The sequence below is a fragment of the Nerophis lumbriciformis genome, linkage group LG03 (genome assembly GCF_033978685.3).
Source record: "Nerophis lumbriciformis linkage group LG03, RoL_Nlum_v2.1, whole genome shotgun sequence".
NCBI classification, from domain to species: Eukaryota; Metazoa; Chordata; class Actinopteri; order Syngnathiformes; family Syngnathidae; genus Nerophis; species Nerophis lumbriciformis.
This window is the reverse complement of record NC_084550.2, coordinates 37,739,828-37,765,264: the sequence shown is the minus strand read 5'-3', so window position 1 is coordinate 37,765,264 and position 25,437 is coordinate 37,739,828. Positions and strand designations below refer to the sequence as shown.

The window sequence follows — 25,437 nt, the reverse complement described above, 5'->3', positions numbered from 1 at the left end:
ATATATATATAAATAAAAGAAATACTTGAATTTCAGTGTTCATTTATTTACACATATACATACACATAACACTTATCTACTCATTGTTGAGTTAAGGGTTGAATTGTCCATCCTTGTTCTATTCTCTGTCACTATTTCAGAACACACACATTATACAAATATACATTATAAAATCAATAAGAAAACGGGAGCTCTAATTTGGGAGTCTGAAATAGGATCAGAAGTTCCTATATAAACATTGCGTACTCACGTCGCCATTTTGTATTGATTACTGCAGCTGTGCACTGGATTCATTCACAAATACAAACTACAACTCACAAACACTTTAGAGTTAGGCTCCACCATCAGAATGTGTACTTAAACTTATAAAGATCACATGGATATTATTCAGTGAGTTGATTCACCAAAACTAACCTGTTATACAGGAGGAAAAAGCACACAGGCCGTTTCAATTGTTCACAGACTGGTCGCTCTCATCAGAATGACAAGACACTTCCGGTCTGCAGGTGATAGCATTCAATTGGGAAGAAACGCCCTGCTGCCCCCTACTGACCAATGTGAATACTGATGCATGTGTAATGACAGCTCCAAAAACGAATTCAAACCACAAAATAAAATAAATAAATCAACACAAAAATGTGACACATTATGAGTGGGTCACATATGCATGTACAGTAGATGGCAGTATTGTCCTGTTTAAAAGTGTCACAACATTGCTGTTTACGGCAGACAAACTGCTTTACGGTAGACGAAAACTTGACTGCTGTTGTTGTGTGTTGTTACCGCGCTGGGAGGACGTTAATGAAACTGCCTAACAATAAACCCACATAAGAAACCAAGAACTCGCCCTCGATCATTGGCTGTTTATATTGTGGGAAAGCGGACGTGTGAACAGGCTGTCAACACGTCACTCAGGTCCGCATGGAGCTGGAGGGGGCGTGGCCTCCAGCTCCGCCTGAATCTCGGGAGATTTTCGGGAGAAAATTTGTCCCGGGAGGTTTTTGGGAGAGGCACTGAATTTCGGGAGTCTCCCGGAAAATCCGGGAGGGTTGGCAAGTATGTCTACTGGAATGCAAAATTCTGGACGCATATTACGTGGCATGTTAATCACGTAATCGCACTACTGCTCTAAAGTATCAATGCACTGTTCACTGTATCCATAAAGTAGCAGTGGTGGGACCAAGTCATTGTTTTACAAGTCATAAGTAAGTCTCAAGTCTTTGCCCTCAAGTATCGAGTCAAGTCCCGAGTCAAGACAGGCAAGTCTCAAGTCAAGTCCAAAGTCAAAACTGGAAAGTCTCAAGTCAAGTCTCAAGTCCTGCATGTTGAGTTTCGAGTCCTTTCAAGTCCTTTTAACCACAGACTAGTATATTTACACAGATTGTGTATGCTTTTAAAACGCTGTATTTATTTATTAAAACAAGTGCATTTGAAATTGCAGGAAAAAAAATAGTGCTGACATTGCACTTCATAAAAGCACTATTAACCAGTAATTTTAAACATTTAAAGGCCTACTGAAACCCACTACTACCGACCACACAGTCTGATAGTTTATATATAAATGATGAAATCTTAACATTGCAACACATGCCAATACGGCCGGGTTAGCTTACTAAAGTGCAATTTTAAATTTTGCGCGAAATATCCTGCTGAAAACGTCTCGGTAGGATGACGTCAGCGCGTGACGTCACGGATTGTAGAGGACATTTTGGGACAGCATGGTGGCCAGCTATTAAGTCGTCTGTTTTCATCGCAAAATTCCACAGTATTCTGGACATCTGTGTTGGTGAATCTTTTGCAATTTGTTCAATGAACAATGGAGACAGCAAAGAAGAAAGCTGTAGGTGGGAAGCGGTGTATTGCGGCAGGTGTTGTGCCGGATAACGCACCCCCGCCGTAGAATGCACCCCCTGACTGTTGTGCCGGATAACACAGCCGGTGTGTCATTGTTTACATTCCCGGAAGATGACAGTCAAGCTTTACCATTGGCCTGTGGAGAACTGGGACAACAGAGACTCTTACCAGGAGGACTTTCAGTTGGATGCGCAGACGCGGTACCGTGAGTACGCATGCAGCTGCGGCTTCCAAACATTTGATCGCTTGCCCGTACGTGCGTGCCGCTATGTGCATGTCACGTACGTAACTTTGGGGACTTTGGGGAAATATATGTGCTGTATGAACTTTGGGGAGGTGAACGGTACTTTGGGCTGTGGGATTGAGTGTGTTGTGCAGGTGTTTGAGTTGTATTGGCGGGTTATATGGACGGGAGGGGGGAGGTGTTTGTTATGCGGGATTAATTTGTTGCATATTAAATATAAGCCTGGTTGTGTTGTGGCTGATAGAGTATATACATGTCTTGTGTTTATTTACTGTTTTAGTCATTCCCAGCTGAATATCAGGTCCCACCCGCCTCTCGCAGCATTTTCCCTATCTGAATCGCTCCCACTGCCCTCTAGTCCTTCACTCTCACTTTCCTCATCCACAAATATTTAATCCTCGCTTAAATTAATGGGGAAATCGTCGCTTTCTCGGTCCGAATCGCTCTCGCGATTGTAAACTATGTGCGGATGTGAGGAGCTCCACAACCTGACGTCACACGCATATCGTCTGCTACTTCCGGTACAGGCAAGGCTTTTTTATCAGCGACCAAAAGTTGCGAACTTTATCGTCGATGATCTCTACTAAATCCTTTCAGCAAAAATATGGCAATATCGCGAAATGATCAAGTATGACACATAGAATGGACCTGCTATCCCCGTTAAAATAAGAAAATCGCATTTCAGTAGGCCTTTAACTCATTCCTTTACAGAATAAACACATTTGAAAAAACAAGTGCAACTGAACTTATTTGTACAAAAGTGTTAACATTGTATTTCCATGGCATATTGCATTGTAACTAGTTCCACAGCAATTTTATATCCTGTTCTTACCTTATCTGATTGATCTCATCTCATACTGTATGTGTGTTGATGTGTTCGTACACATGAAAAACATAAATACATGAAAATAAGAATGAACGGAGTTGTACTTTTTAGATGTCAGGCTGCATTGCATTTGCAAAAGACCAAATTGGCCAAGAGTCTGTCAGTCATTTGTGCACGATGATGCCACCATGGATGTTTTGAGGTAAACAACTGGCAGTTGGAAAGCCAGCTGAAACGGGACACATATGAACTGCAGTGGACGCAACAGATTGCCTTGTTTGCAATAACGTTATAACGTTAGCAGTGAGTTTACAACCTCACTGATTTAACTACACAGCAAATAAAAGTTACGTTACTTAGCCAATAAACGTTAGCTTGCATTCAAAACTTACCGTTCTTTGTGCAACTTCAAATGTCGAACGAAATCTGTAATCTTCAAACCGCATGTTTTGCATACTGCAATTTGTTTTTTGTTGACCAACTCGTAGTTTTTATACCCGAACGAAACTATCTTCGGTACCATTTTTGCTCCCTGGCGCGTTGTTTGACAGCTCTTCTTCGTTGGTTGTCCTGCAATTTGATTGGTTGAATGCTGTCGGATGAAAACAAGGTGGATCTAATTTGATTGGATGTTGTACCGACAGCGCACATTCTGACAGACACACATGTACAAAATGAAAGATATGGAGAGCTCCTGAATAACTTTTTAATCTTTGGGTTTTGGGGAAAGTAGTAAGTCTTGTCAAGTCAAAAGGCTCAAGTCCAAGTGAAGTCACAAGTCATTGACGTTTAAGTCGAGTTGCAAGTCTCTTTACATTTCATCAGTCATCAAATTCATGACTCGAGTCTGACTCGAGTCCAAGTCATGTGACTCGAGTCCACACCTCTGTAAAGTAGTCCCTGAGACTTATTCAAATGATGGTAGATCATATTTCCTATAAACACAACATAAGCCACTTCTAAGATGTGGCTTGTGCAGCCCTTTGAGACACTTGTGATTTAAGGCTATATGAATAAACTTTGATTGATTGATTGATGGAATGTGTAAAATAAATTATGTTTCTTCAAAGTATCATCACTGGATGACTGGCGGAAAAGGAATGGTTGAGCATGCCACACACACACATCGAGCAGGGCGACACTAGGGAGTGTTTTAAGTCTCGTCTTAAGACCCACTTTTATTCTCTGGCTTTTAACACTAAGTGAGTTGTGTTGTCCTCTGTGTTTATAAAATGTTGATTTATATTTACTGTTTTAATTGGTTTTACCCTTTAAAATCGTTTTTAATCATATTTATTTCATATTGTTTTTTTTTATATTGGTTTTATATGTCTTTATTTTTTGTTTTTATTCAGTCATTGGTGGAGCTAAGGATAATATTTGAATATTGTTTTTAATATTGTTGTGCAGCACTTTGGAAACATTTTGTTGTTTAAATGCAGAGATGGGACCAAGTCATTGTTTTGCAAGTCACAAGTAAGTCTCAAGTCTTTGCCCTCAAGTCCGAGTCAAGTCCCGAGTCAAGACAGGCAAGCCCCGAGTCAAGTCCAAAGTCAAGACTGGAAAGTCTCAAGTCAAGTCCTAAGTCCTGCATTTTGAGTTTCGAGTCCTTTCAAGTCCTTTTAACCACAGACTAATATATTAACACAGATTGTGTATGCTTTTCAAACACTGTATTTATTTATTAAAACAAGTGCATTTTAAATTGCAGGAAAGAAAATTGTGCTGACATTGCACTTTATAATAGCACTATTAACCAGTCATTTTAAACATTAACTCATTCCTTTACAGAACAAACACATTGAAAAATAAAGTGCAAATGTACTTATTTGTACAAAAGTGTTAACATTGAAAAAACATGACATATACGTGAACATAACAAAAAAGTTGTACTTTTTATATGTCAGGGCCCTATGCTGCATTGCATTTGCAAAAGACCAAATTAGCCAAGAGTCTGTCAGTCATTTGTGCACGATGGGGGCGTAGTATGATGCCACCATGGCTGAAAACTCGCTCCACTGGAGCACTGGAGGCAGGCACTGCCAAGACTTATTTATTTTATTTTATTTAAAGGTTTTTTTTTTTTTTTTTTTTTTTTTTTTTTAAATTTTCTTTCTATTTTTTTTTTTAATTTTGTATTTATTTATTTATTTATTTATTATTATTTTTTTGTGTGTGTGTTGTGTATGTATGTGTTTGTGTATATGTGGGCTTATGTATATGTGTGTGGGTGTATTAATGTGTATATATGTGTGGATGTGTATGTTTATATGTATATGCATGCGTGTGTATATGTGTGTATGTGTATGTATATGTATATGCATATATGTATGTGTGTATGTATGTGTATATGAATGTGTAGGTGTGTGCATGGGTGTGGATGTCCGGTGGCTCAATTGGCCTGGCTGTGGATGAGTTGGGGTAGGTGGGTTGGTGGCCTCGGTGGTAGCCGGGGGTGTGGGTTGTTGTGGTTTACGGGGTCGGTCGCTTTTTTGTTTTGGTTTCGGCGGCCGCGGGTGTTTACGCTGCGGACGGGCGGTGGTGGTGATGGTTGCTGCGGTGATACCAGCGGTTGGCATCGCTGTGTTGGGTTGGAGTGGTTGGGGGACTGTGGCTGGTGTCTGTGCGCTTGTGGGGTTGTGGGGCTGGCTGGCGTTGGCTTGCCGGCTGGTTTGGGGGCTGGCGGGCGGACGGGATGCATTGGCTTCTTGCCCCGTTGGGGGGCTCCTTCCCCTGGCCGGGACTCGTATGGGCACGTTGCTGTGTGGATGGCCGGGATGCGGTGTTTGCATTGGGCGTGGGGGCTGTGCGGTTTCTCTGCGTTTTGTTGCCGGTATGGGCTCTGCAGGGTTGGGTTGGGGCGGGCGGGGGCTGGCTTTGTTTGGCGGGGGGAGGGGCTCGCGTGGCGTCACGTTAAAGTGGTCTGGTGTGGGTCACGGGCTGTGGCGGGGGGTGGCGGCCTCCTGGCCGTAGTTCCTGGTTGTCGGCCGCGTGGACTGGGGGGATGTCCGGGCCCTCTACTCCTCCTACTTATAGCGCACACAGTCACACATATATAGGACTTTGGGGATTGTCCTGCGGGGAGGCATGGCGGGGGGTTGAGGATGCCTCCAATGGGGCTCCAGTCCTCCTGTCTTGTCCCCTGCTCGTCCATCCCTCAATCTTAGCTGCATATTAGACACTTAGGATTTGGGGGGCTTGGTTTGGTTGGGACCCACCATGACCTTGATGTCCCCCAATTTTAATCGCATTATTAGTTCCCACAAGCATACATATCTCACTCACGCTACAGTACACACATCAATAGGGACTGGAGGTCGGCTGTAACGGCTGACCTCCTAATTTTAACTACACAGTAGACACTCTGGGGGCCTTGTACACATGCATGGGGGGTTTGGGGTTCGGCGCACCCCTCATTGCCTCGTCGGCCGGCGGGGACTGCGGTCTGGTGGCCTGCCAGGCTTTTATTCATTTATTATTGTTATATATTTTTTTATTTTATTTTTATTTTTAATGTATTTATTATTTTTATTTTTATTATTTACTTATTCTTATTTTATTTTATTTTTTAAATTGTATTTTTTATTTTATTTTATTTTTTATTTTTTTATTTTTTTAATCTTATTATTTATTTGTGTGTGGCGTCGCGCGGGTCTCACTTCCTGTTGGATGGGGTCCGTGCCCGTGTGGCCCGACCTTGCGCTGTGGGGTCTCTGTTGGTGACTTGGTGTGGTGGCGGCGCAGCCCCCGTGTCTGGTCTGGATGCTGTGTCTCGGTTGTTTGGGCGGTGGTGTGTTTGTGCGGGTTTGGGTTGGGGTGGGGGGCCTTTTGGTTGGGGGGGTTGTTGGTGTCTCTTGTTTGCGTGTTGGCGTTCGGGCTGACCGGCGGGCTGGCGCCGGCTGGTCTCCGTGGCCCTGGTGGCGTGTGGTTGCTGGTCGCAGTTTTTTTTTGATCGCTTTGATTTGATTGGCTGGTGCTGGCTGTCTGGGGTTATTGCGGCTGCTGTTTCTGCTGCCGTTTGTTTGTGGTGTGGGCGCCCGTGGCTGCTGGGTCTGGTGCAGGGGTGTGGCTGATGTTGTGACTGGTGGCAGCGCGCGCGCGTGATGGCTGTCGGGGCTGACGAACTGTGTATATGTATGTATATGTGTGTGTATGTATGTATGTTTATATATGTGTATGTGTACATATGTGTATGTATATGTATATATGTGTATGTGTGGGTATGTATACGTGTATGTGTGTATGTGTATGTATATATGTATGTATGTATGTATATTTCTGGGGGTACGCTCTGGGCCTGCCTGTCAGACGGGGGTCGACGCCTCAGGCTACTGCATCCGAACTGCGTGTCTGGAGCTCCTGGGTCCCGCTGTCCATCCCTTCCGGGTGCCCGTCTTGGTTGGGGACTGTTGGGCCTAGTCCCTGCGTCTATTGTGGTAGCTTGGTGCTGCAAGGTATTCCGAGGTGCTGCGAGTCGGCCAGTTGCTGGGGTAGTGACCTTGTTTGTCAGCATGTCTGTGATCTTCTTTTAATTCTTTTTTTTTTAAATTAATTAATTAATTTATTTATTTATTTTTTAATATATTTTATTAATATTATTTTTTTAATTTTCCCCTCCCTCAGGGGGGGGGCTCGGCGGGGCGGTTGCTGGTTGTTCCATCTCCATCGTTGGGGTCCCTGCGGGTGGGGTGGGTGGTTCCCGTGGCCCTGTGCCTGGGTGGTCCTGCGGCGGCCGGTTTGGGTGGGGTGGCCGGGGGCTGGCCTCGCCGCGCTCTCCGGGGGTGGGGGGTGGGCTCGTGGGGGCCCGGTTGCCGGTGGGGCGGGGGCGGTCTTCCCGTCCGGTTGCGGGGAGTCTCTGGGTCCCTCGGGCGGGGCGTCTCGCCTTTCTGCCCGTGTGGGGTGTGGTCTCTCGCTGGCTTGGGGTCTGGCTGTCCCCTGCTTTTCTCGTGCCCTGTCCTCTGCCGGGTGCGTCTGTCTGCGGCCTGCTGCTGGCCCTTGTGGGCGGTACGGTGGGTCGGGCTCTGGGGTTCCTGTCGCTGGCCGGCTTGGCTGCGTGGGGGCGGTGGTCCCTGGTTCCCTGGGCACCACGCCTCCTGTTTGTGGGTTGGGCTCTCGGGGGTGATGGGGCCGTGCTCTGGCTCCCACGCACTCTGGGAGTCGAATGTATTGTACATGCAAATTCACATATGCTCACATACGTACATAGGTACCTACGCTCCCACATACATACACAAATACAGTACATATTTACCTACCTAATGTTCGTACATCCACACGCACATTCAATATACAAACATACACATACACATACTGTACATATACATTCACTGTACAAACACATATACACATTCTGTACATATACATTCATTGTACAAACACATATACACATTCTGTACATATACAAGTACATATGCATACTTACACTCATGCACATAATCACGTTTCATCAAACATATATTAACGTTGTTGCCCTAGGGTAAACTGGGTGTAACACATGGCACACTGACAAAGCTTAACCTATTATGACTATAACAATCGACAAGGTTAATGTAGGTTGCTTCTCTTTCTCCCCCTCCATTTTTCTGCATTCTTTCGTATCTCAAGTTATCATTACGTATATGTATTGTTGCATTTAAACAACTGTATTGTTGATAATAAAGGTAAATTATTGGTATTGTTCATTATCAATAGCGCTATTTCTATTGGTATTTGTATTGATCCATTTGTAGTGTAATAATGCTCATTGTCATTTCTGTATTATTTTTTATTTTTCGCTAACTGCTTATTTGCTATTACTTTTACCATCATATTTGTACATGTCATATTTGCTGATGTTGCTCTATTGTTGTTGTTGTTGTTGTTTGCTGTTGTTGTTTTTGTCTCTCTGTCTAATCCCCCTCTTGTCCCCACAATTTCCCCCTCTGTCTTCTTTTTTTTTCTCTTTCTATCCCCTCCTGCTCCGGCCCGGCTGCACTAAATGATAATATAAATACATTTAATAAAGTCAAATACAAATAAGGCAACAAGAGAAGTATCCTACACTTCTCTTTTGTAAAGTAAATCTGAACAGCCGACATGGGCATCTACATCAACTATATGATTTGCCTGAGAAGCTGGACAGGACATTAAAAAAAAAAAAAAAAAAGACTCTCATGGCCACTCGGAACAGTGAAGGAAGAGTCTTCATGTTCAATGCCCAGAACAAAAGGGGGGAGAGAGTTTTTTTGGGTTGGTGCACTACTTGTAAGTGTATCTTGTGTTTTTTATGTTGATTTAATTAAAAAAAGAAAAAAAAAAAAATATTTCTTGTGCGGCCCGATACCAATCGATCCACGGACCAGTACAGGGCCGCGGCCCGGTGGTTGGGGACCACTGAGGTAAACAACCAACAGTATGTCAGAAAGCTAGCTAAAACGGTACACATATTCATAATATAGTATACATTTTAACTGACCTTTATTTTACTATTTTTGTCTTTTTTTAGGTGGCTAAAATACGCGGTGCTGCTGACCGCCGTCTAACGTTACGTGTGATATATTGACTAACGTAACCCTGCTTAAAAAAAATCACTGAACAAAAAGTATGAATAAGGTAGTGAACTGCAACAGATTCCCGTGTTTGCAATAACGTTATAACGTTAGCAGTGAGTTTAGCCTCACTGATTTAACTACACAGCAAATAAAAGTCACGTTACTTAGCCAATAAACGTTATCTTACATTCAAAACTTACCGTTCTTTGTGCAACTTCAAATGCCGGACGAAGTTGGAAGTTGTTGCCTCTCCATCAGTAATTTTCGAACCGCATGTGTTGCATACTGCAAACCGTTTTGTGTTGACCACCTCGTAATTTTTATACCCAAACAAAATTATTTTAGGTATCATTTTTTGTTCACTGGCGTGTGGTTTGGACATGTCTTCTTCGTTGGTTGTCCTGCAATTTGATTGGATGAATGCTGTGTGATGAAAACAAAGTAGATCTAATTTGATTGGCTGTTGTACTGAGACCACACCAGCTGACACACGCAACGCTGATAGACAAGTACACAATGAAAAATACGGAGCGCTCCCGAATAACTTTTTCATCTTTGGGTTTTGGGGAAAGTAGCAAGTCATGTCAAGTCATGTCAATTCAAAAGGCTCAAGTCCAAGTGAAGTCACAAGTCATTGATGTTGAAGTCTAAGTCGAGTTGCAAGTCTTTTTACATTTTGTCAAGTCGAGTCTAAAGTCATCAAATTCATGACTCGAGTCTGACTCGAGTCCAAGTCATGTGACTCGAGTCCACACCTCTGTTTAAATGTGCTATATAAATAAAGTGGATTGGATTGGATTGGATTAGAAGCTACTTGCTAAAGATTCAGTAAGGATGATCAATCCGGATGTCGATGCTAACCATACCTATTATACCTAGTATTGTCATGACTTGGTCCTGGGTGTTTGCTTTTCCGGAATGCAACGGAAAGTTGGCTCGGGCGAGACGGGAATGTAAATACATGATTTATTTAATATATCAAAATAAAGTACAAACAAAAAGCGCGCACAGTGGCGGAGAACAAACTATGAAACCAAAAGACGAGAGCATTAAACAAAACTTACTTGGCATGGACTAAAAGGAGCAGCATGAACGATGGACATGAAATCAAGTGTCAGAAATGTGCAGAGCATAATTGTGGGATGTCACCAGAAAGACAAACTGAAAGCAATGAACTTAAATACTACAGACATGATTAACGAAAACAGGTGCGTGACTCAAAACGTGAAACAGGTGCGTGACGTGACAGGTGAAAACTAATGGTTGCTATGGTGACAAAACAAAAGTGCACAAAAAGTCCAAAAACAAAACCGAACATGACCAAAACAAAAACATGATCACACAGACATGACAAGTATAGTACCGTACTTAAATTGTAATAATGTTTACATTGATATGATTCTTTTTCTTAGTATCACAAAATATTTTTGTGGGTCTTTTTTTGTTATTGCAATGTTTACAAACTCAGGGAATAAGTCTCTCAAATTCTGATCCTGGAACTCTGTGGTTCTCAATACTAACCTTAAGCATATTTCTTGTGGAGTTCGCAGACGTTTGCATTTAGTTGAAAACCATTATGCTGTATATGATCTATGGTACATTAAATCCCATGAATTAAAGAAAGGATCACAAATCAATAATTATAAATGTTTTGTTTTTTCCAGACTTAGGAGCATCTTGAAGCAGCTGGAGGAGAAAGATGTCGACTTTGAAGAAATCAAGAAGAACCTGGATGTTACAGCATCACTACTAGAGGCCGTTTATCTTGATGGAACAAGGTGGGAAAAAAATAAGATATCAAAACTTTAAAAAGTGTTTGTTTGTTAGACGTTTTATTATAATTGCATCAACTTTTAAAACCAATAATTGTACGTTTATTTATTTTATTAATTTAATTGTAATAGCTAGGTTGCAATCACGTGACCAAGAGGCACATTCAGGCACTTCCGGGATTCAGGCAATGGTCTAGAGCAGGGGTTCCCAAACTACGGCCTGCCAATGTCCAAAATACGGCCCGCGGGAAAACAATTGTATTTTATTTTATTTTTGTAATCTGTCCTTTCTAATCCATGTTCTACCGTTTGTTACTCTTGGTGTCTCCTAGCAGATCAGACAAATCATATTGTCTAAAAATGCATGTCACGCGCTTGAAATATATATATATATATATATATATATATATATATATATATATATATATATATATATATATATATAGATAGATAGTTGAGGTTTCTGTGGTTTATCCGTCATACAGTGCTCAATACCGGGGTAGAGTGGAATATACGTTAGGTCAGGAAAAAACACAGAGGCTATTTCATCCCTACAAGCCTGTTTCACAGGTTTCCCTGCTCTTCAGGGGATTTTATTGAAGTATATAACATCCCCTGGAGCGAAACAGGCTTGTAGGGATGAAATAGCCTCTGTGTTTTTTCCTGACCCAACATACATCATATATATATATATATATATATATATATATATATATATACATATATATATATATATATATATATGTATATATATATATATATATATATATATACAAACCCAGTTTCCATATGAGTTGTCCGGATGACACGATGTCGAATATTTCCAAAAACAATTTGAAATGTGGACTCGTCAGACCACAGAACACTTTTCCACTTTGCATGAGTCCATCTTAGATGATCTCGGGCCCAGAGAAGCCGGCGGCGTTTCTGGGTGTTGTTGATAAATGGCTTTCGCTTTGCATAGTAGAGCTTTAACTTGCACTTACAGATGTAGAGACCAACTGTATTTAGTGACAGTGGTTTTCTGAAGTGTTCCTGAACCCATTGTCAGGCTTGTCCCTGACAGTTTGACTATGTCTTAGTTTTTCCTCTGCATTTGTCTTTGTTTCCTGTCAGCACTCTTATTTTGGTTATTTCCTGATTGTCTCCCTGAGTGCTTTAAACCTGCCATCCCCTCCAGTCAGGGCTGGATTATTATGTCAGATTTTGTTGTTGGTGATGAACCCCAAGATGCAGAGATGGCAGGCTTTGTCCAGGAAAACATGATTTAATTTAACACTATAGCAAAAAAACAAACAAAAGGGTACAAACAAAAGGTGTGCACAAGGCGGAGAACAAACTTGGCTATGAACTAAAATAGCACAAAGGCTAACTGTGGACAAGAAACAAAAACACTTACTGTGACACGAAGGAACTATGACATGACCAGAGTGAACAAAAGTAGACAGAGCTACAACGACAAGTATTATGACAGGTAGTAGTGACATCGACAATGACAATAATCCATCCACCGAGTGGAGGACAAAGCAGGTTTAAATAGTAACTGGCTGATTGACACCAGGTGTGATCCAGTGCCAATCAGCCACAGCTGAGGGGACACAGCACTCAGGGAGACAATCAGGAAATAACCAAAATAAGAGTGCTGACAAGAAAAAAAGACAAATGCAGAGGAAAAACTAAGACATAGTCAAACCGTCAGGGACAAGCCTGACACCCATGTGGTGATATCTTTTAGAGATTGATGTCGGTTTTTGATACAGTGCCGTCTGAGGGATCGAAGGTCACGGTCATTCAATATTGGTTTCCGGTCATGCCGCTTACGTGGAGTGATTTCGCCAGATTCTCTGAACCTTTTGATGATGTTATGGACCGTAGATGTTGAAATCCCTAAATTTCTTGCAATTGCACTTTGAGAAACGTTGTTCTTAAACTGTTTGATTATTTGCTCACGTAGTTGTGGACAAAGGGGTGAACCTCGCCCCATCCTTTCTTGTGAAAGACATTTTTTGGGAAGCTGTTTTTACACCCAATCATGGCACCCACCTGTTCCCAATTAGCCTGCACACCTGTGGGATGTTCCAAATAAGTGTTTGATGAGCATTCCTCAACTTTATCAGTATTTATTGCCACCTCTCCCAACTTCTTTGTCACGTGTTGCTGGCATCAAATTCTAAAGTTAATGATTATTTGCAAAAAAAAAAAAAGTTTATCAGTTTGAACATCAAATATGTTGTCTTTGTAGCATATTCAACTGAATATGGGTTGAAAACATACTTGCCAACCCTCCCAGATTTTCCGGGAGACTCCCGAAATTCAGCGCCTCTCCCGAAAACCTCCCGGGACAAATTTTCTCCCGAAAATCTCCCGAAATTCAGGCGGACTCAGGTCCTCATGGACAATATAAACAGCATACCTGCCCAATCACGTTATAACTGTAGAATGATGGAGGGCCAGTTCTTGGTTTCTTATGTGGGTTTATTGTTAGGCAGTTTCATTAACGTTCTCCCAGCGCTGTAACAACACACAACAACAGCAGTCACGTTTTTTGTATACGTAAAGCAGTTCGTCTGCCTTAAACAGGAATGTTGTGACACTCTTAAACAGGACAATACTGCCATCTAGTGCATTTGATGAAAGCACTTTTGTGCGTGCCACACATCAATGCATCATCAGAGAGGGTGTTCAGCATGGTTAGAAAAATAGTGACAGAGAATAGAACAAGGATGGACAATTCAACCCTTAACTCAACAATGAGTAGATGAGTGTTATGTGTGTGTATATGTGTAAATAAATGAACACTGAAATTCAAGTATTTATTATATATATATATATATATATATATATATATATATATATAAGAAATTCAAGTATTTATTTTATATATATATATATATATATATATATATATATAATAAAATAAATACTTGAATTTCAGTGTTCATTTATTTACACATATACACACACATAACACATTTATTTACACATATACACACACATTTTTATATATATATATATATATATATATATATATATATATATATATATATATATATATATATATATATATATATATATACGCATATATATATAATAAAATACATATATATATATTATCTATATATATATGACATACTTGACTTGGTGAATTCTAGCTGTAAATATACTCCTCCCCTTTATATATATATATATATATATATATATATATATATATATATATATATATATATATATATATATATATATATATATATATATATAAAATAAAAGACATATATATATATATATATATATATATATATTATCTATATATATATATGACATACTTGACTTGGTGAATTCTAGCTGTAAATATACTCCTCCCCTTTTATCCACGCTCCCGCCCCACCCCGACCCCGCCCACCCCCACTCCCCTCCCCCCACCTCCCGAAATCGGAGGTCTCAAGGTTGGCAAGTATGAATTGGTGGCGACTTGTCCAGGGTTAATCCCGCCTTCCGCCCGATTGTAGCTGAGATAGGCTCCAGCGCCCACCCGACCCCAAAGGGCATAAGCGGTAGAAAATGGATGGATGGATGGATGGATTCCATTTATATTTACATCCAACACAATTTCCCAACTCATATGGAAACGGGGTTTGTGTATATATATATATATATATATATATATATATATATATATATATATATATATATATATACAGCCCCGCCCCCGGCCAAATTTTTTTAACCCAATGCGGCCCCCAAGTCAAAAAGTTTGGGGACCCCTGGTCTAGAGTCCTATTAGGCTACTGTTTATTTATCTGAATCAGTGCAGATTTCAGTGTATTTAGAAAGGTTTAGAGGCAAATATATAAGTGATCATGAAAAAAAAAAAGTCAAATGTATTTATTTTTAATGAGTTAAACCATTCATCACCACCACAGCGTTACGGCTTGCTTCAACCTCACTTCATTTGACACTTAGGGTATTTAGAGAAGAAAATATTGACGGCACATCTGTCACGATTGGTATAACTGGTGGACCCAAATGCAGAAATGAGCGCGCAGAGTGAAGTCCAAACATTTATAGGCTGCAGGTGATGAGTTGATGGCAGGCAGGTGAGTTGATTAGGGAGCTGGGATCAGCCGTGCCAGGCTGAGAGCTGGAGCAAAGCCTATGCCCAAAACACGGCCACTCTCACAAAGACACAGACAGAGACTGGGACAACATCACATGTCTTCACATCTGATGGGGTCCACAAATTGAGCATTAATTGGGGAAATTGGACTATATTTGTGCATCTGTAAGTAACTTATTTGATTGACATAACGAGTGCCATGCTGCTGTGATCGTGAAGCCAGTGACAAAAAGGATCATTTTGTTTGCAGTTGATTTCCTGCTACATTTGTTAGTCTCATCTACAATTCATGTTTGCACTTTTTATGCTGTGAATGTTACGGTTTGTACGGTGGAAGAAGACGGCACAGACAACAGGAATGTCGTTTAACTCTGTTTATTTATATATATCAGTGACGTGCAGTCACTAGAGGCAGGTGCCTCACCTGCCATCATGGAAAGAAAAAAAATGTAAAAATATTTTTTTTTTAATTAAATTGTTATATGTATCCAGTGATTATACTATAAAGTTATTTTCCATTTAACTTCACCAGTTTTAGATTATTTTTATTCATAATCGCTGAATTTTCACATTTGCCGTTCAAATACTGAGAAGAGACGGTGCGGTGAACAGCAGCCAGTTGAGGCACGTCACTCAGTGCCGCAACATGGATTCCGGACTCGGCTGACTGCTGGCCTGCTGTGCAGTGAGACTGTATTGCTATATGAACTATATTATACATTTCCATAGTTTAGTTAGCTGAGGTATATAATGTACAGTGTATTTTGTCAACAACTGTATGTGTGTAACGTATTTCTTGTGCTGAGCGATCATAAAACTGCTGCAAAAGACACACTGGCTGAGGCTCGCCTCCTGCACCCCCGCCGTAGAATTGTTATATCAACTAAAGCCCACACTTAAACTTTCCACGTGCAAGATTGAATCTATTTAAAAAAATTATTTCATAAGAAGCCAAAAAGTGCAAAAACAATAATGTTCGTGTTGGAGGAGTTGTGAATGACTGCAGGGACACAACATTAGGTACACCTGCAGACTGCAGGTGTATCTAATTCACAACTCCTCCAACACGAATATTATTGTTTTTACACTTTTTGGCTTCTTATGAAATAATTTTTCTTCTTATTAAATAACTTTTGTAACCTATTTTTATGGGCTTTCCTCTTTGTGATGTTAAGTTCCTGTTATGCGCTGTTATACAGTATATGCCTTGAGCTCTTATTTTGAAGGCGCTAAGAGCGGAAGTGATGTCACGTTGCGGAGGTTTTTGAAAGAAGGTAAATAAAGTGGTCCTCGTGTAAACTGGAGCCTCCGTGTTTGTTATTTTGTAGTTTCATACAGTATAGGCGACATTTATAAACCCTCGGTTACACTTTTTTAAATAGATTCAATCTTGCACGTGGAAAGTTTAAGTGAGGGCTTTATTTGTGGCGCATGGACTTAATTTCTAAGTAAAGGTAAGACCATAATAAAGTTTTTTTTATTAAATGTGCTTTTTTGTGTGCTACAGTTTGTATGTGTAAAGTTAAAGTTAATTTAAAGTACCAATGATTGATTCCGGTTTGATGAGGTAGAGGGCAGACGTGCGAGAGGAGGGCTCCGGTCAAACTTTTCATTTACTCTTTAAAGTCTAACTACTTTACGGTGTTTTTTTCTGGCTGACGCATCCCTTATTTTTGTGCGAAATAGTGTGGTTATTGTGACATAATGAGCAACTCGAAGACAAAACCGACAACAACAACAACTCGAGCAGCGAGCGTCTCAGCTAAGCTAGCTAACATGGCGGCCGCAGCAGCAGCTTCAGGGTCAGAAGACAAGAGAGCCGAACTCGAGGGTCAATCTGACCCAGTCACCAAGAACGACATTGAGGCTCTCCTCAATAAACAGCGAGATAGCTTCAAGGCGGACATGGCTTTTCTGATTCAACAGTCGACTGAGTCCCTGAAGCTGTCAGTCGATTTATTAGGACAACAGGTGACGTCATTTAACAGCCGTCTGACTAAAACCGAAGTCACAGTGGGTGAAAACTTTGAAAAACTCACCGAGATGGAAGCCGCTGTGGAGTCTTTACAGTCCCAAACTACGGTGCTCCTGGAACGAGTGGACGACCTCGAGAATCGGTCCCGCCGCTCTAATTTGAGGATTATCAACATCCCAGAGGGAAGCGAGAAATAACAAGATCCGACCAAATTTGCGTCGGACTTACTAATGGCGATAACGGGTCCTGATGTTTTCACCAGCCCACCGGAGATAGAGAGAGCTCACCGCTCCCTCGGTCCCAGACCACTAGATGCTGGCGCCGGAAAACCGCGGACTTTCATCGTTAAATTCCTCCGTTTCCAAGAGAAAGAAAAAGTACTCAGATGGGCCAGACAACATAAATTGGATTACCGCGGCACCGAGCTGAGAGTTTACCCGGACATCAGCCCTGCTTTGGCCAAGAAACGAGCTGCTTTCAACCCCATCAAAAATGCGCTCTACCTGAGAGGAATTAAATTCCGCTTGCTGCACCCTGCCCGTCTCCAGGTCTCCTTCAGAAATGAAAACTTGTACTTTGATTCTCCACAAAAAGCCCAGGACTTCTACGACGAACGCATCGCTCCCACAGGTTAGTGGAAGATGACTTTGTATGGAAGACGTTTCAGGCCAAAAATACGTTGAAGAGGACATTAACGGGTGCGTCAGAAAAACAATGGACATTGTTTATCCAGGCCTGCAGGCAACTAATCATCCTGTTGTGCAACTTATTTGAGGTATGGTTATAACTGTCGGTCAATTTCTGCACTGCAACCTTTTTTCTTTCTTTTTTTTTCTCCTCTTTCCTTCTTTTTTTTTTTTCCTTTTTATTTGTTTTTCCTTCTTTCCCTCTTTCTTAAAAGTTATGACTTACTTAAATATTGTAAATTGATATTTTTATTTCTCTACTTTCTCTAATTTTTCCAGTTTGAAACTGACACTTACCAGGGGCTACTTGTGTTATTATTATTATTATTATTATTATCATCATTTATTTATTTATTTTTTCCCCATTATTATTTTCTATATATAATTCTGTTGCCAATATGGTGCTTATTTCTATTTAAGTGGCACCCACTGTACATTATAGACACATTTGCAGATAAAGGAGCCCTATCTGCTCGGTGATATTAGTTCACGGATTAATGTCGTACGGAAGTAATAGAGTTTATGGAGTCCCGCTGCTAGTTCTAGTTCTTAGGACAAGCTTAGGGTGGTTTAGGAGGGTTTATTTGTTCCTCGTTTCTATGGGTTTTGTTTTGGGGTTTTTGTGTGTTAGGTCCTACAAATTTGTTTTTTCTTTCAGTCCTGTCTGTATGTTAATACCACTTCCTTCTACAAGGCATTGTGTCATCTCACCATATTTTTTACAAATGTGATTATGGCTAATACAAACAAAAAAGGGTTATCTTGCTTGAGATTTGTTTCTTGGAACGTTAAAGGGATCAACGGCCCAGTCAAAAGAGGTAGAGTATTTTCCCATTTAAAACACCTTAAAACTGAAATTGCTTTCCTACAAGAGACTCATCTGACCACTAAGGATCACCATAGATTAAAGGCCTCATGGGTTGGACAATCTTTTCACTCAAATTTTAGCAGTAAAGCAAGGGGTACAGCTATTTTAATACACAAAAGAACCCAATTTAGCCCAACAAATGTCATAACTGACCATCAAGGTCGTTTTGTAATAGTCTCAGGTTCTCTTAATAATATGTCTGTTGTCCTGGCCAACCTTTATGCACCCAATTGGGATGATGAAGCATTTATTAGGAAAGTGTTTTCATTTTTGCCAGACCTCAGTTCCCATCGTTTAATATTGGGGGGGGACCTGAACTGTGCAATAGACCCGTTGCTAGACAAATCTAGTCCAAGGCAGGGCCCCCCATTAAAAATGGCCAAAACAATTTCAAAACTCATGGGTCAAATAGGAGGTGTGGACCCGTGGCGTTTTCTTTACCCAGATAAAAAACAATTCTCTTTTTACTCCCAGGTTCATAAAACTTTTTCAAGGATTGACTATTTTTTCATAGATGATAATCTCCTTCCGGCTGTCGACAATGTAGAATATTCAACAATAGTGATATCTGACCATGCTCCATTGTTACTTGATCTTTCGTTTACACTCTTAAAAAAAACGCAGACTCCATGGAGGTTTAATTGCATACTACTCAATGATGACGGATTCTGCAAAACAATTTCCAAAGTGATAGATGATTTTCTTGTCACCAACAACTCTACTCCCATATCCCCGTCTTTACTCTGGGAGACATTAAAGGTGGTAGTCCGGGGAGAGATTATTTCTTATTCAGCAAGACAAAACAAATCGAGAAGACAAAAACAGGAACAGCTCATGGAAAGTATAACAGACTTGGACAGACAGCTATCAGTATCTCCACACCCTGAACTGGTTAAAGATAGACAAAATCTGCAAATGAACTATAATTTATTGTCAACACAAGAAACTGAAAAATTACTCTTACGATCGCGTGGCTTCCTGTACGAGCACGGTGAGAAGGCAGGGCGCCATCTATCACGCCAAATTAAAGGTCAGTCAGCATCTCGGCAAATTCGACAAATTAGAACCCCCACAGATGATCTTACAGTCATTCCTTCAGTCATTAATGACACCTTCAAATCATTCTACTCTGAACTATATACTTCACAATGCGCTGCTGATAAAACAATCATGATGAGTTTCCTGGATAACTTGAAATTCCCATCCATAACTACTACTCAAGAGAGCGCTTTGGATCAACCTTTAGTAATCCGGGAAATTGTAGATTCAATTAAACTAATGCAGAGCGGCAAGGCCCCTGGCCCAAATGGCTATCCTATAGAGTTCTATAAAAAATTTTCAGATAAACTGACTCCTGTCATGACGCGGAGTCGAACCCACGTTTCGTCTGCAGTTGGAGCTGCAGGCACCTCTCTTAACCCCTCTGCTAGCAGCACACTCAGACAAGCCTCTGCTCGCGCTGAGCACAACACACCCACACAGCAACAAGCCTGCAAACAATTACTCATCAGCGCACCTGGACTTGACGAGGGGGAGCAGCATAAAGACCAGCGGACCTGAGGAACCTTTGCCAGAACGTCGCTAACCTTCCAGTAAGCATCACGTCTGGCGTTCCTTTCCCAGTGATTTCCTCGTCCTTGTTTTGCTCTATCTCTCCGTGTTTCCCCTTGGTTCATGCCCGTTTGTATTTTCCACAGTGACTCCCATGTCCTCCGTGATCGTGCCTTGTTACTCGACACCCATCCGGATTCCTGACTGCTCTCCATGATCCACGACCTCCCTGCTCGGACCCAGACCACGCTGCCCTGCTCTTGCCCACGACCACTTGCCTGTCCACGAACTGCCTCTTCGCCTTGCCCCCTTGGATAACGACGAAAGATACAATCAACATTTACAGACAACAACCCTTGGTAACATTTACATTATTAATTTTACACATAGTCAACACTCACTCACTTTGAGTAGCATACACACGCCACGTATTCATCAAAGGTTTTCAAATAAACCTTGTAACCGCAGTCCTGCCCTGGTTGTCGCCTCCTTCCCTTCTCTGATACATAACAGTACGTTCTGGCCACAACATGTCGGAACCAGGCGACAACGGCAAGCCCCAGGCCCGGTCATCCAGAACTTCTGACCTGGCTATCCTTAGCTCCGTCGTGAGCGAGCATCAGGTTCGTTTTTCTGCCCTTGAGGACAATCTGGATAGAGCATTTTCCCGACTGTATACTAGGCTGGACAGCCTATGCCCTGGGGCCAGTCCCGGGCCGGTGGTACCCCCACATACGTCCCAAGTCCGCGGACCTGAACACTGCAATCTGGAACGGGAACCCAGGATTGCCAGTCCGAGACCCTTTGAGGGAGACTTTGAGCTATGTAGGGGTTTTCTGGTACAATGTGACCTCATTTTTTGTCATCAGCCCTCCCGCTATTCCACCGATGGTGCCAAGATTGCATTAATTTTTTCCTTGCTTTCCGGACCGGCACTCAAGTGGGCTACGGCCGCCGTCGACAGAACCGTGGGTCTCAACTCCGACTACTGTGCTTTCCGTGCTGAATTTCGGGCCGTCTTCGATCACCCCAAGGATGGGGGGGACGCGGCCGGACGTCTGCACTCCATCTCGCAGGGCTCACGCTCCGTGGCAGCCTACACCCTGGAATTCCGGACCCTGGCGGCGGACAGCGGTTGGGGGGACCGGGCGCTCCAAAGCGCGTTCCGTCGCGGCCTCTCTGAGGAGATTAAGGACGGTCTGCTGAGAGACAGACCTACTTCCTGCAAAGACCTCATCGAATTGGCCCTCCAATTTGACCGAAGACTTTGTGAACGTGCAGCAGAGCGAGGACAGAGAGCGGCTTCTAGAAGCCAACCTTTTACCTCTTTAAAGGCGGAGGGAATCCTGGTGAGCCATACTTTATTCCCCCGTAAGGAAGAAAACCCAGACATTCTGCTACCCGCTACTCTGGCCTGGGACAAGAGGAGCGTACAAGTGGAGGCATTTGTGGACTCTGGAGCAGACGAGAGTCTTTTAGACTATGAGTTTGCCCAGCAGATGGGCATTCCATTGATCTCCCTGGACAAGACACTGCCTGCACAAGCCCTGGATGGACGGCCTTTGGGCCCCATCAAGTACCGCACGGAGCCCCTCTCCATGACCATTTCCGGTAACCACAGGGAGACCATCAGCCTTTGGGTGCTGGAAGCTCCAGTAGCCCCACTGGTTCTTGGAAGATCTTGGCTTCGTCTCCACAACCCCCATATCTCTTGGACTTCCGGAAGAATCCTGGCTTGGAGCACACCCTGCATGGCCAACTGTCTCAGGTCAGCGTCCCTTCCAGTCCACCACTCCTCTACCACGACTCCCCCGGCCGATTTATCCCTGGTCCCTGCTTGCTACCATGACTTAGCCGAGGTCTTCAGCAAGGTACGTGCACAGGGACTACCCCCTCATAGACCCTACGACTGTTCCATTGAGTTACTCCCTGACGCTACCCTGCCTTCTAGCCGCCTTTACAATCTGTCTCTTCCAGAGAAGGAGGCTATGAGGGAATACATTACGGAGGGCCTTGCTTCGGGCATCATTACCCCGTCCAAGTCTCCATTGGCCGCAGGATTCTTTTTCGTGGCCAAAAAGGATGGGTCCCTTCGGCCCTGCATTGATTACCGTCATCTAAACAACATCACCATCAAGAACAAGTACCCTCTTCCTCTACTCAACTCTTCTTTCGAGCCCTTGGCACCTGCTACCGTCTTCACCAAACTGGATCTCCGTAACGCCTATCACCTTGTACGGATCAGAGAGGGGGACGAGTGGAAAACGGCCTTCAACACCCATATGGGGCATTATGAGTACCGGGTAATGCCTTTTTGGTCTTACCAACGCACCTGCAGTTTTTCAAACACTTGTCAACGACATCCTCCGGGACATGTTGGACCAATTTGTGGTAGTATACCTGGACGACATTCTGATTTTCTCCCGTAACCTCTCTGACCACCAGCAACATGTCCGGCGTGTCATGCAACGTCTCCTGGAGAATCGTCTATTTGTGAAGGCAGAGAAATGCAGCTTCCACTCCTCTTCAGTGGAGTTCCTGGGATTTGTGGTCGAAAAGGGGCACATAAGACCCGACCCGAAGAAGGTGAAGGCCGTGGTAGAGTGGCCTCAACCTACTAATAGGACGGAACTTCGAAGATTCCTCGGCTTCGCCGGCTTCTACCGGCGATTCATTCGGGACTTCAGTAGGGTTGCTGCACCACTCCACTCCCTCACGTCAACTAACGTGCCCTTTGTGTGGACACTTTTGGCTAGAAAGGCCTTTGAGGACTTAAAAGAGCGTTTCGTTTCAGCCCCCATTCTCGTCCACCCCGACTTAGACAGTGCTTTCCTGGTAGAGGTGGATGCCTCAGACTCTGGGATTGGGGCTGTTCTCTCACAACGGTCCAGAAGTGACAATTTGATTCACCCTGTGGCTTTTTTCTCTAGGCGCCTGACTCAGGCCGAGCTGAACTACGACGCTGGGAACAGGGAACTATTGGCGGTCCACGAGGCCCTGGCTGAATGGAGACATTGGCTGGAAGGAGCTAGACACCAGTTCCAGATCTTGACCGATCACAGCAACCTGCTCCACATCCGAGCTGCCAAAAGACTCAACAACCGTCAGGCAAGGTGGCAGCAGTTTTTCTCCCGCTTCAATTACGTGCTCTCTTTCAGGCCTGGGTCTAAGAACACTAAGGCTGACGCACTATCCCGGTTATTCGTGAAAGAGACCACCTGTCCGTCAGTGGCGGATCCCATCCTTCCTCCCACTCGCATCGTTGGAATGGTGACTTGGAAGGTGGAGGACCTAGTCAAATCTGCGCTGCGCGCCAATCCAGGACCGGGAGGTGGACCACCCAACAAGCTTTATGTCCATCGGGAGCTACGACCCAGGGTCCTGGATTGGGGACACTCAAGTCTGTTCTCTTGCCATCCAGGCTTTCAACGATCCCTATCACTGCTGCGAAGACGTTTTTGGTGGCCATCCATGGCCAAGGATACTTGTGAGTTCATCGCTGCTTGTACTACTTGTGCCCGTAATAAGACGTCACACAGGCCTCCTGCTGGTCTCCTTCGCCCTCTCTCCATTCCTGCCCGTCCTTGGTCACACATCGCCCTGGATTTCGTCACGGGATTCCCAGCCTCCAGAGGTAACACCACCATTCTAACTATTGTTGACCGTTTCTCCAAGGCAGCCCACTTCATTCCTCTGCGCAAGTTACCTTCTGCCTCAGAGACGTCTGATCTTCTCACACTACACGTCGTCAAGCAACATGGTATCCCGGTGGACATAGTCTCTGACCGAGGGCCTCAGTTTACGTCACAAATATGGAGAGCCTTCTGCAAGGGAATCGGGGCCTCGGTCAGCCTCACATCCGGATACCATCCCCAGAGCAACGGGCAGGCTGAGAGGGCAAACCAAAGCTTGGAGACCATGCTACGCTGTGTTGCCAGTCGTCAACCCACGTCCTGGAGCAAGTTTTTGCCTTGGGTGGAGTTTTCCTACAACTCCTTGAAGAGCTCCGCTACCGGTATGTCCCCATTTGAGTGCTCGTTGGGTTATCAACCCCCCTTGTTTCCTCAACAGGAACTAGAAATCGCTGTGCCCTCGACTAGGGCTCATATTAGGCGGTGTCAGAGGGTGTGGAGAGCCGCTCGTGCGGCCTTAGAGAGGGCCTCCGAGAGGATGTGCCGCAACGCCAACCGTCATCGCATTCCAGCCCCGTCCTATCGGCCAGGACAACAAGTTATGCTACTCACAAAGGACCTCAGCCTCCAGGTACCATCTAGAAAATTGGCACCACGTTACGTTGGTCCTTTTGCCATCTTGTCCATCATAAACCCTGTATCTGTCAAATTGGCTCTTCCACCCTCGGTCAAGCGGCACCCAGTGGTCCATGTGTCCCAGATTAAACCGGTAGCGGAGAGCGCTCTGTCTCCTCCTGCCCCTGCCCCCCCACCCTCGAGGTTCTTGGCGAACGGAGATCAGGTTTGGACGGTCAAGGAAATCCTCAGGGTCCGTCGACAAGGTAGGGGGCTCGTTTATCTGGTCGACTGGGAGGGATATGGGCCAGAGGACAGATCTTGGGTTCCTGCCTCCTATCTTGCCGATCCCTCTCTTCTGGAGGATTTCTACCGTGCCAATCCTGATGCTCCCCGGCGCTCGTCGGGGGCCTCGCATAAGGGGTGGGGTACTGTCATGACGCGGAGTCGAACCCACGTTTCCTCTGCAGTTGGAGCTGCAGGCACCTCTCTTAACCCCTCTGCTAGCAGCACACTCAGACAAGCCTCTGCTCGCGCTGAGCACAACACACCCACACAGCAACAAGCCTGCAAACAATTACTCATCAGCGCACCTGGACTTGACGAGGGGGAGCAGCATAAAGACCAGCGGACCTGAGGAACCTTTGCCAGAACGTCGCTAACCTTCCAGTAAGCATCACGTCTGGCGTTCCTTTCCCAGTGATTTCCTCGTCCTTGTTTTGCTCTATCTCTCCGTGTTTCCCCTTGGTTCATGCCCGTTTGTATTTTCC

The 25,437-nt window shown here is 43.6% G+C and overlaps 1 protein-coding gene across 2 annotated transcripts in view; it reads left to right on the top strand.

The window, feature by feature from the left end:
* Nucleotides 1-25,437, top strand: part of LOC133584041 (dual specificity calcium/calmodulin-dependent 3',5'-cyclic nucleotide phosphodiesterase 1B-like) — a 120,977-nt gene that overhangs the window by 34,880 nt on the left and 60,660 nt on the right. The window contains exon 2 of one of the 2 annotated variants that reach the window (XM_061937690.1): nt 11,119-11,232. In XM_061937690.1, coding sequence (XP_061793674.1) covers nt 11,119-11,232 — 114 coding nt within the window. Of the gene's footprint in view, nt 1-11,118; nt 11,233-15,429; nt 15,506-25,437 lie in introns of those variants that run through there. The other variant, XM_061937691.1, reaches the window with a different exon arrangement.